At 42.1% G+C, this 17,105-nt stretch overlaps 2 protein-coding genes across 4 annotated transcripts in view; both read right to left on the bottom strand.

Moving 5' to 3' along the window:
* Window positions 1-4,094, bottom strand: part of ZDHHC20 (zinc finger DHHC-type palmitoyltransferase 20) — a 92,191-nt gene extending 88,097 nt beyond the window's left edge. For all 3 annotated transcript variants that reach the window (XM_043995915.1, XM_043995917.1, XM_043995916.1), the window contains exon 1: window positions 3,617-4,094. In XM_043995915.1, coding sequence (XP_043851850.1) covers window positions 3,617-3,980 — 364 coding nt within the window. In that variant the 5' untranslated portion in view covers window positions 3,981-4,094. The remainder of the gene's footprint in view (window positions 1-3,616) is intronic.
* Window positions 4,095-14,225: 10,131 nt separating this feature from the next.
* Window positions 14,226-16,006, bottom strand: LOC122751761 (28S ribosomal protein S18a, mitochondrial-like). The gene has a single exon (XM_043998921.1). The coding sequence runs from the start codon at window positions 15,981-15,983 to the stop codon at window positions 15,393-15,395; it is 591 nt and encodes a 196-aa protein (XP_043854856.1). The 5' UTR covers window positions 15,984-16,006; the 3' UTR covers window positions 14,226-15,392.
* Window positions 16,007-17,105: the final 1,099 nt, after the last annotated feature.

Genomic DNA, 17,105 nt, shown 5'->3' with positions numbered 1-17,105 from the left:
AGAAAAGGTAAAACTTTAGCGGGGCAGAAGTATGGGTAGGATTTAGATAGGTGAAGTGGGAAAAAGAACACAAGGAAATGAGGGCAGGTAAGGAGATGACATGAATAAATCTTACAGACACAAGAATGATTAGAATGGTTTTAAATGGTGAGAATTAACTGGCATAAGTGGTGAGAAGTAAGGAAGGTTATGAAAATAACATTCTAGAAATAAGCTAAGCTGCTTCAAAAAAAGTATTAGATATTAAATCCAAGGCATTATACAACAATGAAACCAATTCTCTCTTTTTTTGCAGGGCAATGAGGGTTAAGTGACATGCCCAGGGTCACACTGCTACTAAGTGTTAAATGTCTGAGGCCGGATTTGAACTCAGGTCCTCCTGAATCCAGGGCTGGTGCTTTATCCACTGAGCCACCTAGCTGCCCCAATGAAACCAATTCTTAGTGATATTATAAATGAATAATCAAGTGTAGGAAATAAAATTAAACAATTTTTAAACAGCACAGTGAATCCTGGCCTACTATATAACATATATGTAGACTCTAAGATTTCCCTACTGTCAAAGAAGAAAGATTACTACTAAACCATTCTAATTTCTAAGCCATGTCTATATTAATTATATCAGCATATTGCAGAGAGGGATTCAACATTCCAGTCACATAAGTTTACTCCAGGCCCTCAAACATAAATATACAACTTTCCCCCCATGCCCTACATCTTAGGAGAGGACAAGGAGAACTCAGCAATTTTAAAAAGGTTGTTTACCTCTAACAATTTGGGTAACTTCAATAACTTTTGGTGGTATTACTTGCCATAAGTCCCAATGTGAATGAATAAAGTTTCTTTGAAGACAAGAAAGCAAGCAAGAAAGGGAAAAAGAAAGAAAAGAAATCCAGGAACCCCAAAGCAAAGTACAAACAGTTCTCTACTTATAAATGTACTCTGAAGTTAAACACTCAGACCTTCTCTTGTCCTAATTAATTACTTATTGAAATAAGTGGCCTTATCAATCCCTAGTCTAGAGATATGTATTTCTTGACTAAATTTATTTTATTCAGAACTCCTTTATAACTGCCCAAATTTTTTTTTTCCTGCGGCTGCTGGCATACCAGGACTCCTCCCTCCCTTTTATCTTACTCCTGCAGCCTTAGAAATAGGATGCTGCTATGGTCCTGCACAAGACAGAGAAGGGAAGGGCTGTCACCTCTACTGCACTGAAGGAATGTGCAGAGAAAAGGGAAGAGAGGCAAAAGAGATGTGTGTTTGCCATTCAGAAGCGAGCTCTCCAAATGTGTTTTCATATAGATGGTTAGGCTCTACTAGTTGGGTTCTAGGTTAGTTTATTTATATTATTATAGGTACTCCCAAGAAAGCCCAACAAAAGCAAGGGATAATGAAAAAGAGCACACTGGAAGTTGTGAGTCTTTGTTTTTGTACTAGTAGCTGTGTGTCATCTCTGAACCTCTCTAGACCTCAGTTGCCTCATCTATAAAATTGGGGGCTCGGGTGAAAAAATCTCTAAGGTCCCCTACAGGAGCATGGTGCAGTGGAGAACACTGTCTGGCATTAGAGGACCTGGGCTCAAATCCCAGCTCTGCCAATAATTAGTTATGTGACCTTGGGAAAATCACTTATCTTCATCTGTAAAATTAAATAGTTCAACTATATCTAGTCCAGTGCTAAATCTGATCCTATTATCCTGTGACCTCTAACAGCCTACAAATCTAAGTCTGTTTAACCCATTATGTGGCTAAAGTAATAACATTATGGAACAAACAGTAGGGATAATATTGTTGATTAGTATTGGGGTTACAGGCAACCCCCAATTTAGGAAATATTTCTAACATTTTTGTTTGCAAGTTTGTTGTTTGGAACTTGGCATTTCCTCCTCAACATCTCTGAAGGGCTTACAGATGATAATCTTCAGTCAGTGGCTCATTAGCATAGTGCCTTGCACACAGCATAAATATTTGTTGATTAATGACTAATTCCCTCCAAGCATATGTAGAGCCAAATTAAGCGACTTAAGGAGTTTTAGAAATGAACCAGTCACACAACTCTCTAAAAAGGGAAATATAAATTGTAGTCCCAAGATGCCACCCAATCATCAAAATGTATATATAAAATATTATCTTCAATAAATATTGTATTATATTATATCACAATATAAACATCCAACAAACAAAAGGGAGGGAGGAGTATCTGGCTCATTTCTCGAACTTCTCCAAAAGGATTCTGTAGAAGAGTTATAGAATTCAAGCTTCAAGTAAATGTAGTTTACAAGAAAACTCACACCTAGAGGCCCTTTTATTCTTTGCACCTTAAGCTGCCTTCAGCAAAAGGAAAAGTGTAGAAGTGCCACCTCCAAGTTACTTATTATTCAATATGGGTACCAGATTTCCCACCAAATCTCAGTTTCTCTTCTACACATAACAGATCAGCTGGGTTTTTTTTGCAAGTCATAACTACTTCCTATTCGTTCTCAAAAAAAAAAAAAAGGCCAAATGAGAGTTTTTTTTCTCAAAAGCTCCTATAAGCAGCTTCCTTTACCCTCTCAGAAGAAAATAACACGACTCTTCACATTTGGCGGGGACGGGTCAGTCTGACAAACATTGATTAAGCACTTACTCTATACACAGGCACTGTTAAGCACTGAAGATACACAAAGGAGAGAGAGAGGGAAAGGGGGAGAAAGGAGGAGGGCAAGAATTTATTAAGCACTTATGTACTAAGCGGTGGGGATACAAAGAAAAAGAGAGGGAAGGGGAAGGGGAGATAGACAGGGAGGTGAAAGGGAGAAAGAGGAATTAAGAAAGAAAAATTTAATTAAGCACTTACTATGTGCCAGGCACTCTGCTGAGAGCTGGAATACAAAGCTAGAGAAAGGAAGGGGAAAGAGGAAGAGGAAGGGAAAGAGGGAGAAAGGGAAAGGGAGTGAGCATTTATTAAGCACTTGCAATGTGCTAGGTACTGTACTTCGAGATGGGAATGCATAAACAACAGTGTCTATCCTCAAAGAGCATGCAGAGGACGTTAAACATAAAGGGAAACTGGAATCGGGGAATAGGCGGAGATGCGCTGAATGAACCTTGGGCTGTGCCAGTGGAGGAGGACCCCTCCGGGTCATTCATTCATTCATCCCTTCAACCCACCCTCTCCCAGCCCGAGTCAATTTCAGTGTCCGGCAGGAAGGCTCCAGGAGGTTCCCGGGACCCGCTCCGGGCAGGAGTTTCAATAAGAGAAACATAGTAATAATGATAGTGGCGGTGGTGGTGATGATGGTGACAATAATAACCCCTCCCCATTCCCAGCCGAAGGGAGATCGCTCCCCCCGCCCTCCTCCCGGACTTAAAAGACTCGGAAGCAGTTCCCAGATTTCAGCCCGGGTGAGAAGACAAATGTCCAATTCCTGAAAAGCTCAGCCTGGTGGGGGATGGGGGCGGGGGGCGCGGGTGCGGGCCGAGTTTCTTTTTTCCTCCGGCTGGGGGGGGGGGCGTCTTCCCCAGTACTCCTTCCTCCTCTTTCCCTCCCCTCCTCCTCCTCCTCTTCCGCTCTCCCCCTCGGGTCTGCCTCTCCCTCCCCCCCCCCCACCCCGGTCCCCGGCCCCTGTACTCACAGAGGCAGAGCTCCACCACAAAGGTGTAGTAGGACCAGCAGATGACCACGACGATGAAGAGCACCGGCACCCAGGCCGCGGTCCACTGGCAGCAGCGGAGCAGCCTCCAGGGCGTCATACTGGGCTGGCGGGACAGGCAAGCCCGGGGGAGCGTCCTGCCGCCGACCTGAAGCCGCGGAAGCCTGGAAGTCTGCAGCTCCTCCCCCTCGTCCTCGTCTTCGTCCTCGTCCTCCTCGATGGCCGGAGCCCTTTCTCCTTCCTCTTCTTTTTCTTCCTCCTCCTCCTCTTCCTCCTCGGCTGTTGTCGTCGACGGCGTGGCCCTTCCTCGCACTGACCTCTTACCCCGCCCTCCCCCACCCCCCATTCCAGTCCGGGCCGCCGCGAGCTCCAGCTGGTCTGAGCGCCCGCTGCAGCGTGCTGGGGGGGTGGGGCCTGGGCCGAGGCCGGAGCCGGGGTGGCCTCGGGTGGGAGGGGAGAGAGAGGGAGAGAGGGAGAGGGAGAAAAAGAGAAGGGGGGAAGGGAGGGAGGAAGGGAGACGGGGAGGGGAGGGGCTCCACTCGGATGGAGGGGGCGGGGCCTGAGGGGCGGGGCCTGAGGAGAGAGGAGGGCGGGGAGCGCGGCGGGGGAGCAGTGGCAACCTAGGGGTGGGCTGTGAAGAAAGCCAACAGAGACTGAGCTGCAGGCACCGTCCGAATAGGCACCCCCTCCTTTGGGTTTTAGGGATGAATTCCCACCCCTCGCTCCCCTTCCCCCAAAGTGCCTAGCTCCGTGTTGCCTTGCACATAAACGCGCGAAGAAGAATCGTTGAATTGAATTGGTGTACGTGCTCATCTTTTGGGAGCATCTCCCTCTTCTAGCAGTAACCTATGACCTCTGAGAACCTTCACTGTAAATCACAAATACCTCCCGAGGGGGTTAATCTCTTTTCACTCAAAGGCCTTTCTTTGGAGAGTGGAAATGGAAATTGGAAGGATAGAAGAAAGTAGATTTGGAGGGAGGGAGATGGGGTGGGCGGGTGATGTTATAAGGAGAGTTTTAAAACTCTCCTGAGTCCCCAATTCAAATTGTTGATTCAGGAGGCAAACTCAGCAAATTGAAACATGACTGTAATCTTGCAGATTGGCCCTGATGGAGGGAAGCCTTGAACCTCCCAAATCTGACTATTTTTAGATTTGGAAAGTCTTGAAGAGTAGGCTGTGCCTGTTACTAAAACGGAAAAATCTAGGGAACACTGGGATGACATCATAATACAATGACAGAAGTAGGTAAGGAGATATTCCAAACAGTATTTATGTAACACCTACTCCCCTGTAGTACAATTTTATTTAGCTTGTGCCTACTTCATCACTTCTCTCCCCATATCCAGTTGGTGGCTAAGTCTTCAGGTCATTTTTATCATATAGCTACTATTTCTCTTGATTCATATAGCCTCTATTCTAATTCAGGACCCTAACATCTCTCTTCCCTCCTATTGCAATAGCTTCCTGACTGGTCTCCTTCTAATGTTCTCCTTTCTGTAATCCATTCTTTACACAGTTGCCAAATTGTTATTTAGAAAATATATATGTATCTGACTACTTCATACACAACCCTCATCTCCAGTGGATCCCTTTTGCTTCTAAGATAAAATACAAAATCTTTAATATGATATTTATTTAAAGTCTTCCACAATTTAGTTCTCACCTACCTTTTCAGGCTTATTTCATATCCCTCCCTTTCTCATACTTTGTTGTAGTGAAACTGTCCCAGTAGCTCTTTCTGACATAAGACATTCTATTTAAGACATATCTGGAATACACTCTCTTTACCTTTGCCTCATAGAATCTCTCCTTTCCCTAAAAACATAGTTTGGATGACAACTCCCATACCAGTCTTTTCCTGATCCTTCTAGTTATTAGCACTTTTTCCCCTCTTACAATTATTTTGAATATACTTCATATTTGCTTATATATATATTTGTCTTCTTCCATAGAATATAAGCTCCATGAAGACAAAAATTGTTTTTAACTTAGTATCCTCAGGACCTAGTAATCCTTAATAAGTGATTGCTAAATTGAATCTTCATGAAGCAGACTGGCTTCATTTTGTTGGGTGATATCAGAGGGTAAAAATAAATAGCTCATTATTAGTTCTAAATACTGTGAAAAATGCTTAAAACATTCCTCATTTCCCCTAAGTTTAAACATCATAATGCCAGGGCACATGATGGACAAAATTTTTTCATATTTGAAGTCATAGCTTATTTCTAAAGATAGCTAGAGAAGAAGGTTAATTTTTGAGACTTAAGTGGGACAGAGGCAAAGGACAACAAAAGATGAGATATTATTTCGGTTTTAGGAAAATTCTGAAGATCACCTGTTAAGATAAGGTAACAACAGACCCTGAGGGCCTCTCTGGAACTGAACTGCCAAGCATTCAGAGGGTATTGCAGAGTAAACAATGTTCGAATGCCAAACAGGTATATCTAAAAGACTATTTTACAGAGAATTCAAACAAGGCAAGCGCTCACACATAGGTCAGAAGAAGCAGTATAAGGACACTCTCAAGGTCTCTCTGAAGAACTTTAGTATCAGGTACTGTGCTTTATGAGCAAAGCAGAATCTCAGTAGCACAAAGGAAATGTGAGATGTGCAAATCTAGAGACTTCTCCATCCCAAATGTTCGAACAGACCATTTGGGCCCACCCTCTGGTAAAGCCTTTTAAGTTCATATCAGACTGATGATCAACCAGTCGAACACACCATACCTTGACCCCAACATTGTGATGTCATTGGTCCTCTTCCAATACGAAGGTCAAACAACAATCCATCTGTAAAGATTTAAAAACCTACCTCTAACTGGCACTGTGAAATGTGATTTTATCCATGAACCCTTCCCTGATTCACCCCACCCTGAGCTCATAAGATCATAAACTTTAGTTGGAAAGGACCTTAGGGGTCCTTGAGCCCAGCATTTACAAATGAAAATACTGATGAGGAAACTCCTGATCTTATGATCTTTACCACTGATAAACTCATAAACTCAGAAAGATTTAGAATTAGAAGGGAGCTTAGAGAGCAATTAATCCAATGCCTTTGGGGGGGGCCAGGGCAATGAGAGTTAAATGACTTGCCCAGGGTCACACAGCTAGTAAGTGTCAAGTGTCTGAGGTCAGATTTGAACTCCTGAATCCAGGGACTATGCTCTATCCACTGCACCACCTAGTTACCCCCCCACACCCCCAATGCCTTTATTTTACAGAGGAGGAAGCTGCCCAAAGAGGGAGTGACTTTCCCAATGTAATAAATGTGGTTAGTGGCAGAACTAGGTAGAGAACCCAGATCTCTTGATTTCTTCAGTAGTCCCGTTTCTACTACCATGCTGCCTCCATCCTATGACATATTTTTTTGTCTTGTATTTTCATTATTTGCCTATATAAACTATTCTGTTCTGGTTGTAAGCTCCTTAAGGGCAAGAGTGGTATCTTATTTCATATTTTATCTGGTGGCTTTGCACAAATACTTGCTATATGAGAGAACTTACCCACTTCAAAAATTATTTTTAAAAACAAGAAATGATACTTGTCTTCTCTCTCTCTCTCTCTCTCTCTCTCTCTCTCTCTCTCTCTCTCTCTCTCTCTCTCTCTCTCTCAGTCTGCTGCCATGCTGTCCTAGCCACAGTTTCTCTCCTACTAAATCTTTCCCAATTGTTATTTCCTTGACTTCCCTCCACTCTTCCCAAGGAGTTACAGCCCATATGGATTCTTAGATTTGATTCCCAGAGCCTAGAATACCCTCCCTCTATTCAATAATCTTAATGAAATCCTGCCTATTTTTTAAGTAGAAAGACTAATATCAATTGTGATAAAAATTTGCTTCGTCCTTTTAAGTATTGTATTCTGGACTTTCCAGTGTATTGAGGCAGCAGGTGGTGCAGTGGATAGACTACCTTTGCCTAGAGTCAGGAAGACAAGAATTCAAATCCAGCCTTAGATACTTATTACCTCTAAAGTGGGGATGATGACAGAACCTGTTTGCTAGAGTTGTTCTAAGGATCAAATGAGATAACATATTTTTTAAAAGCACTTAGCACAGTCCCTGAGGTGTTATATAAATGCTAATTCCCTTCTCTTAAGTCCTAGTTTCCAGTCATATCCTTTCCTATTCCCAGTATTGGGTCCACACCTAGAAAATTCACTTAGTTTTATCACACTCATTATAATACAACTCTTTTACATATAATTACATATATATATAAAAAATCTATATAATACAATTCTCTTGTTTATACAACTCTTTAAGGTTTGCATAGCACTTTTTTTTTTTAGTGAGGCAATTGGGGTTAAGTGACTTGCCCAGGGTCACACAGCTAGTAAGTATTAAGTGTCTGAGGCCGGATTTGAACTCAGGTACTCCTGACTCCAGGGCCCGTGCTCTATCTACTGCGCCATCTAGCTGCCCCTGCATAGCACTTTACAAACATCTCATTCTAAAGGAATAGTTATTTCTGTGTATATATACTCCCCTCTCCATTAGATTGTACACTACATGAGAGTAGGGATTATGTCCATATTTATAAAATTTCCTCCAATGCCCAGGTTAGTGTTCTACACATAGGTGTTCCTTAAAGGTCCTAAGGAGCAGTAATTTCACCAGTGTGAATAATCACTCTACTAATGTGTATCACTAACCCTCTTTAATTTAACAGATGGTCTTCTAGAGTCTCTGTGGCCAAGAGATTCATAACCCCATGATCTCTTTGGTAATAATCCTCTCTTAAACTTAGGTAGGTTGATGCTTAGGTGACACCCAGACTGTTCATCTCAAGGTCTCTCTGAAGAACTTTAGTATTGACTCTGAGACATGGAAGACACTGGTCCATCCTCAGAGCCTTTCCAGCATGGCAAGATTGGCCAGAGCAAGTACTCTAGTGGCATAGAAAAGCCAAATTTACCTTCCATGCCATGACGAAGCATCAAGGAAGAATTAAATAGAGGTGCACATGGTAGGAATATAATAAATGTTCTATTAAGTTTTCATTGAAGTTTCAGCCCTACCTGTCATGTGCTTTCTTCTTTACATTATGTAATAATGAGTACTTACCATACCATAGAACTATAGAATTATGGAACCTCAACTGGGAAGAGTCCCCAAGAAGTCATATGGTCCACACCCTTTCTGAAGCATGAATCTCATCTTCAGTTACTCAGGGAAAATAGCACTTGGATATAAAGTACTTAGAGACAAAGGATCTAAACTAACATTCCAGTTCAGCGACTTACTATCTGTGTGACTCTGGGTAACTCACTCAACCTCTTTGTTCCATAGTTTCCTCACTTGTAAAACAAAGGAATTAAACTAATTGGCCTCTAAAGTCCCTTCTGGCTTTTTAATTTATGATGCAGTGATCCATGAATTCCTACCAATAATCAACCAGCCTCTTCTATCTCCCAAGGCATCTCATTCCACATTAGATTACTCTGATTGTTAGGAATTCCAGCTAGCCTATAACAGCTAGTATTGGTCTTAATTCTGAGAGCCAGGCAAAATATTCAAATAGTTTAAAATAGTTATCATGTTCTCCATTACATTTTTACTTCTGTAGGCTAAACATCCCCAATTCCTACAATCCATTTTCATATGACTTGTGTGGAAATTTATTTTGATTTGGGGACCCTACCTTTAGGCTAAGATTAGAAAGCCTTAGGCCCTCAGGGTCTTTTCCCCCCCCCTCCCCCTCTGCTTCAGCTGAGCCAAAAAGACCCATGGGCTATACAAGATGCCAGGCCAGACAGCTGGGGGAAAAAAAGCCCCCAGCTCCCTCCGACCTGAGCGGAGCTATCCAAAAGATCCCGGATAGCCTGTGCTGAGGCCCGGGATGCTTGAGTGTGCCCCCAGCCGCAGCCCTGACTGGCGGATTAGCTTGGTGTGTGGGTGCAAAAAGCCCCAAGATTTGAGTGGAGAGAAGAAAAGGTATATATAGACCTGGGGGTTAGACTCAGGGGGGCAGATGGGGGACCGACGAGAGAGGCTGAGAAGAGGTTCAGACAAGAGGTCAAGGGGGATGAGACGAACAGTAACGCAGGACTAGGAGCAAGGAAGAAAGACTGGTGGACAAGATTAGAGGGGCGGCAAAGGTGGCGGAGGGCAGACTGACGGAGCAGACAGACAGAAGGTCGGTGAGAGAGAAACACAGGGGTTCAGCAGTGGCAGTAAGGAGAGGAAAGTTAGAAGCAGGGGGATTTACAAAGTGAAAGGGGCTCAGAGTTAGAATAAAGGACTGAGTGCCCTAAGCAAGGGGCGGCTAAGGCCCCTATTGTATTCAAGGAGTTTCAAAGAGACCCAGTGGAAAGAGAAGTGCCACAACACAGTCAGGTTGTACATTTTATTTCCCTGTATTCTTTTTTTTTTTTTTTTTTGGTGAGGCAATTGAGGTTAAGTGACTTGCCAAGGGTCACACAGCTAGTAATATCAAGTGTCTGAGGCCGGATTTGAACTCAGGTCCTCCTGAATCCAGGGCCCCTATTTCCCTGTATTCTTAATTTAAATAGTATCTCATAAATAAACTCTGCTTTGATTATTTAGTTAAGAGGTTTCTTAATATTTTGCTTATCAATTTGGGAGTGGATCAGTGTGGTGGAACTTTTATAAAGGGCCCATAATATAATAATAACAGTCAGATAGTCAAATAGTCAACAGTCCCCAGATTAGTCCTCCAGTCAGAGTAGCCCCAAAATTAGGCTAGTCATCAAAAATATTTTCACACTTGGCTTCCAAGATTTTCCTCACTATCTTAGTAACCCTCTTTTGTGTCTTTTCTGAACTACTAATTTTCTTTCCAAAATGTGGCACTTAGAACTTAATGCAACATTCAGATGTATTCTGATAAAAATAGAAGATAGCAAGAGTAGCTCCCTCATTTAGGACACTTATCTATTAATGTGGTCTATAATAGCATTGGGTCAGCTAGGTGGTACGGTACTGGGCCTGGAGTCAGGAAGACCCAAGTTTAAATCCATCCTCAGAAACTTGCTACCTGTGTGACTCTGGGTAAGTCACTTAACCCTATTTGCCTCAGTTTCCTCATCTGGAAGATGAGCTGGAGAAGTACATGGCAAACCACTCCAGTATCTTTGCCAAGAAAACCCCAAATGGAGTCATGAAGAGTTGGATACAACTGAACAACAACATTAATATGTTTGGGGTTTTTTTGTTTGCAATATTATTCTTTTGATTTATATGGAGTTTGGAATCTATTAAAAATGAGGATCGGGGGGGCAGCTAGGTGGCACAGTGGATAGAGCACCAGCCCTGGAGTCAGGAGGACCTGAGTTCAAATCTGGCCTCAGACACTTAACACTTACTAGCTGTGTGACCCTGGGCAAGTCACTTAATCCCAATTGCCTTGCCAAAAAACAACAACAACAACAACAACAAAAAAATGAGGATCGGGGCAGCTAGGTGGCACAGTGGATAGAGCACCAGCCCTGGAATCAGGAGTACCTGAGTTCAAATCGGGCCTCAGACATTTAACACTTACTAGCTGTGTGACCCTGGGCAAGTCACTTAACCCCAATTGCCTCACTAAAAAAAAAAAGAAAGAAAGAAAGAAAGAAAATAGACTCCCCTTAAAAAAAAAATGGTGGCAGTCCTTTGCCCTGTTAGAATGTGAGCTCCTCAAGAACAGGTCCTCTGTTTTTGCTCTTTTTTGTATACCTCACATATAGAGAGTACTTAATAAATGCTTATTGACTTAATGATAGTAAAATAATTCTCTCTATTTTTTGCTCACATTAAGTGCTGTTGTAATGTATTGGAAAACATGACTCAAAGGGTAAAAAATGAAAAAAGTTGAAAACTTGTAGACCATACAGTACCCTCATACTATATATATCTTGAATACTTCTTCAAGAAGAGTTAATATAAAGAGAAGGTATCAATAAAATTTTTTTAAAATAAAGTAAATCTAAAAGTTCTATAAAAATAAACATTTTTTTCTTTAAAAAAAAGTCAGCAGATAGTATATATGATGAACACCAAATAAAAATAAACCTGATAAAATTCCAATAGACAGGAAATGACTGGTTAAGAATGGTGAGAGTTATTTTCAAATCAACTGTTAGCATAGAATCAAACCATCGACTTATTTAAGTAAACATAAAAATCAATATCATATTAGAAGAAAGAATAACAATGAGATTTTATGAGGCAACTCAAACCATACCAATTTAAAAAACTGTTGATGACTTAAAATGGTAAATGATTAAAAAAACAGATGTTGACACAGCAACTTTAATTTGTGTAAATCAATTGACACAATAAAGTAACCACCTTGAGCAGCAAACATTTGGTTTCCTTGCCAAATAGACACTTGGAAGCCAAGGGCAATGGCAATTTAGAATACAAACTCATTTGTAAAATAAATTTTGGGGGAGGATGATGGAAGATTATAAACATTAAATCATAAAACGGTAAGAAGCAGTGGAAGAAAAAAAAGGGAGAAACAATCAAGTTTACAGATGACTTGAAGAGACTCAGTTAAGCTCCCTGAAAGTCTACCAAAGACCTTCATTAAGTTTATCTATCAATCTCCAGAGCCTTTATTTCATTTTTAACCTTTTGCTTCAATAAGTCTCTGATTTTAGTAGTTAAGGAATCATTTGATCCTTCTTGGGGAAATCTTTAGATTTGGAATAATTTTTGAGGCTGGTCAGTGGGGGAGTGGTTATTGGTTTTTGTTTGGTTTTTTATTCATGACTCTCTAACACTTTAGTTCCTGATCTGGGGCTATGTGCCAGGGTCAGACTCTGCCCTATGTTGTACTTTTTAGTGGTCAGCTTTGTTTGGTCTTACTCTTGGATCCCCTGGATTTTTGTGTTGACTTATATCTCCTACAGTTAGGCCCTTCTGATCTTTGTGGGTCAGAATTCTATATCATCAAGCTTCTCTTTGGCATTGTGGTAAAAAAAATATGAAAGTTTTTTAACAGTCGGTTAGGATAACCGAAAGACTCCAGTTTTTGAAGGACCACCCTTTTGGGGAGGAGACCAACAGTCCGCCTGCTGCGCACGTCAGACTGCCTGCTACGCACTCAACTTCCGGGGTGGAGAGAACGGAAGTGGAGCTTTTTCCTGCTCTGCTGGTCTCCTGGCTGTGCTGCACAGAGAGATGCGGACTGGAGTTTGACTCGGCCCGGCTCTTGGTTAACAGCACACGCTTGACTCGGTCTCTCTCCCCAAAAGTGGCCTTGGGTTTTGGTGAGTTTTATACAGAATATAGACTAAGCCTAGACTTAAGACGATTTGTATTGTATTTCTACTTTCCTATCCTTCTAATCAACATCACCTTGTGACTACCATACAATAAAGGCTCTATCTAGAAAACCAGAAGCTTCTTCCATTTACTAGTCTGGGAGATAAATTAAGGGAAAGGTTAAGTAGGGGAGATTTATGATCTAATATCCAATTTTATTCTCACAGCATCTAAGGACACTATTGGGGACCTCAAAGTAGATGAGCCTAAGGTATCCTGGTCTAAGTGCTAAGGAATCACACTGGTCACTAGTTCCTTCTTGATGCCTCTTTCTAGGGCTTCCAAACTCTTTACCCTGGAACTTTTAAACCTTCTGAAGCTTTATGATTTCCCTGGGTCTTTCTCAGAGTAACCTACTCTCTTCCTACCTTGAGAAACAGAGCCTTATAGGCTACATATGTTTTACCTCTTGTCACTATTAAAAGCTACCCTGTGCTAATGTTGACTTTGCTTCTGAGGACACCCTTCTTCCTATTGCCTGTGGTCTTCTTGATGACTTTCTATACAGTTTTGAAATATAATACTATAGTTTCTCAATGTATTTCTTTCTTTTTTTAATTCCTTATTTTTTTTTTAAGTGATTTGTTTTACTGCTTTTGGAAGAACGTACATGCATGTACGTGTGTAGAAGGTGTTTGGGGATTAGTTTGGGATGCCCTGTGTCAATACAAAATGTATCATGTGGGAGACAACCCACCCCCCTCAACCAAGAAAGAAAGGAAAGATGGAAGCATCTAATTGGGGGCAGAGTACCCTTAGGGAGAGTGCATTTGTGTTAGCTCAGATGAACCTCATTTAGGAGTACCAAAGTACTAAAAATCTTCAAACCTCTACTTTTTTATTGGCTTTTAAAAATCTCTCAATTTTTGTTTTGTTTTGGTTTGTTTTTTGTGAAGCAACGAGGGTTAAGTGACTTGCCCAGGGTCACACAGCCAGTGTCAAGTGCCTGAGGCCAAACCTGAACTCAGGTCCCCCCGAATCCAGGGCCAGTGCTCTATCCACTGTGCCATAACTTTTTTTTTTTTTGGTGAGGCAATTGGGGTTAAGTGACTTGCCCAGGGTCACACAGCTAAGTGTCTGAGCCTGGATTTGAACTCAGGTCCTCCTGAATCCAGGGCCAGTGCTCTATCCACTGCGCCACCTAGCTGCCCCTGTGCCATAACTTTTAACTATAGTTGCTGATATGACCAATTTGGACTGGTTGGAGTTTCACCTCTTTTCATTTCCTTTGCCCTCTCTCTGGTAGAGAGGTTTTTAATGAGCAATCAAATGGTCAAAAGGCACCCAGGAGATGTGAAAGGTCTAAATCAGCCTCTGGATAATTGAATTGTCTTTATTCCCATGAAAGAAACCATAAAAATCAGGACAAAATACCCAGTTTTGGAACCTTTTCTAGCAGCTGAGCAAGCACGAACAGCTCCTTGGAGACCCTCGGCTTCAATGACTCCTCATTTGTCTGTCTGTCCCTCCCCCAGGGTCCTGGAGTATCCAGATGGAGAGAGGCAACGCACTGGTCGTGCTACGAAGCTTGCTCTGGCCAGGCCTGACGTTCTACCACGCTCCCCGAACCAAGAATCATGGTTATATTTATGTGGGCACTGGCGAGAAGAACATAGACTTGCCCTTCATGCTATGACTGGGCTGTGCCTCACCCTCAGTACTACTTTATATACAGAAAAATGAATAATATTTTCATAAACCCATCTGTATTACTCGTTTACAGTGTACTTGCCCATTCCTCTCCTCTGCTTTGAGATGGCCACTCTGGTGACACAGCAGGTAGGAGGGATGCAGGTTGGGAAGGAATGCCAAAGGGCAAATGGGCAGAGGGACAGATTATGCCCAAATGATGGGAAGGCCCATCCAGGGTCCCCTCTTTGGGTGACTTAAGCTTCGAGCCAGGACTTGTACTCAGAGCAGAGCAGCTTCCTTCAACCCCCTATTCAAAACTCACAAGCAGTTAGGATCTCCAGAGGAAGAGGCTGGGCACACATCCAACTGCATCCTCTTGGCACCCATGTATTATCAACTACAGGATTTCAATCCCATTATTTCCCAAGTCTCCAAGCTGTACAACTTGATGCTGAGGGTCCAGTAATTTCCAGTTTCCTAACTAAACACACATCAAGTGGTTTAGCAAGTATCTTGTTTTATGGCATTTCTTGGGCAATATATCACTCAACTCAAAGGTTCAGTCAAAGCCAGTCATGATACCTCATGGCAACTGCCGATGGCCACCCCATCACTAACAGCTGCTTTAGAGCCCATGACTCCATGAGAAGTTCCATTAGAATCAGGATCACATTATTATTGCCTTCCCTTTTGTCCACATTTTGGTTAGGAATAATGAACTGTGAAGACATTTGGGTCTGCAGCAGTTCTAGGCTGGATTTGCTTTCCAGTTCTTTCTTGGAAATGATGGGAGATAGCTCCCATCAGCGAGGCTTGGGGACTTTGGCCAAGATCTTAGAAACCACTCCCTCCTTTTAGTGGTACATCACTAGGGGTTTGCCTGTGTAGTTGACATTATCCTTAAGCAGGGGGGAGCCCACAGCCATTCGAACTTTGTTCCATTTCGGACCTTTCTTTAAGATGGGCTTGACAGAGCAGGGAGCCCAACGCGTCAGGTACCTATTGAGTTGGGGTTTTTTCTTGGGAACAAATCCTTCAGGAAGCTTAGGCCTATGATTTGGCAGCAGACCTGACCGGTGGGCCATCTTCACACACTCTTCCACTTTCTGATGCTCTTCCAAGCATAAGCCTGTGATTTTCCGGGGCAGCATTCCCCCATGGGGCCGGATGAACTGACTCAGTAGAAGGACATCCGTATAGTTATACTTGTGTTTCAGATTCCAACGACAGATTGGGCACTGGCCAGAGGGGTTAGGAGGATCTGGTGCCACCTTGGAAGTCTCTATGATTCGGCCTTCAATAATAGTTGTCTTCCCTTCTTGGATCTCCACGATTTCTCGGAGTCCCCGGGCTGGCGGCCGAGCCCAGCTGACTTGAACCAGTCCCTGCAGGAAACCTCGTAGCAGTCGCCCACATCCCGACACCAGCGCCCTGAAGGCCGCCATCGTAAAGATCACCTGTGACCTTCTCGCTCCTGCGCTTCTTCCGCTTCCTAATTCCTTATTTTTTAAACATTTTTTCTTTTTAAATTGAGTTTCAAATTCTTTCCCTCCCACCCCTCCCCCACCTACTGAGATGGCAAGGAAAATTATATCAATTATACATGTAAAATCATACAAAACATTTTCACATTAGCCACATTGCTAAAAACAAACAAAAAAAACCACAAGAAAAATAAAGAAAGTGAGAAAATCATACTTCAATTTGTACTCAGAGTTCATCAGTTCTCTCTCTGGAGGTGGATAGCATTTTGTTATTATGAGTCCTTTGGAATTGTCTTAGATCATTGTATTGATCAGAGTAGCCAAGTCTTTCATAGTTGATCATCATTACAACATTGCCGTTACTGTGCACAATGATTTCCTACTTCTTCTCACTTCACTTTTCATCAGTTCATATAGCTCTTGCCCTTCATTCCTTGTAGCTCATTTGTATTTCATGACATTATATGCTACAACTTGTTCAACCATTCTCCAATTGATGAGCATCTCCTTAATTTCTGATCTTTTGCCACCACAAAAAGAGCTTCTATAAGTATTTTTGTACATATATGTCCTTTTCCCTTTTTTTGTGGGGGTGGGGGCGGTCTTTTTGGGATACAGACAATGGTATTACTGGGTCAAAGTTTTATTGTGCCCTTTGGACCTAGTTCCAAATTCTTCTCCAGAATGCTTAGAACAATTCACAACTCCTCCAACAGTTCATTAGTTTACTAATTTTTCCCTCATCCCCTCTAGCATTTGTCATTTCTGATAGGTATGAGGTGATACCTCAGAGTAGTTTTAATTTGCCTTTCTCTAATTAGTTATTTAGAGCATTTTTTCATATGTCCATAGATAGCTTTGATTTATTCTTCTGAAAACTACCTCTTTATATCCTTTGACCATTTATCAGTCAGGGAATGGTTCTTATAAATTTGACTCAGTTCTATACTGAGTAAATATTTGAAAAATGAGGACAGAGAAACTAGCTGTAAGATTTTTTGATATTACTTCTATTAGGGGTGGAGCCAAGATGGTGGAGGAAAGGCATTAAGCACTCAGAGCTCCTGACACAATTATGTCAAA

Source organism: Dromiciops gliroides, chromosome 3 (genome assembly GCF_019393635.1).
Source record: "Dromiciops gliroides isolate mDroGli1 chromosome 3, mDroGli1.pri, whole genome shotgun sequence".
Taxonomy (NCBI): Eukaryota; Metazoa; Chordata; class Mammalia; order Microbiotheria; family Microbiotheriidae; genus Dromiciops; species Dromiciops gliroides.
The sequence above is the reverse complement of the archived record's forward strand: the minus strand, read 5'-3'. Positions and strand labels throughout refer to the sequence as shown.

Coding starts and splice junctions, on each gene's coding strand:
- LOC122751761 (XM_043998921.1), bottom strand. CDS start 15,983: ATGGCGGCCTTCAGGGCGCTGGTGTCGGGATGTGGGCGACTGCTACGA.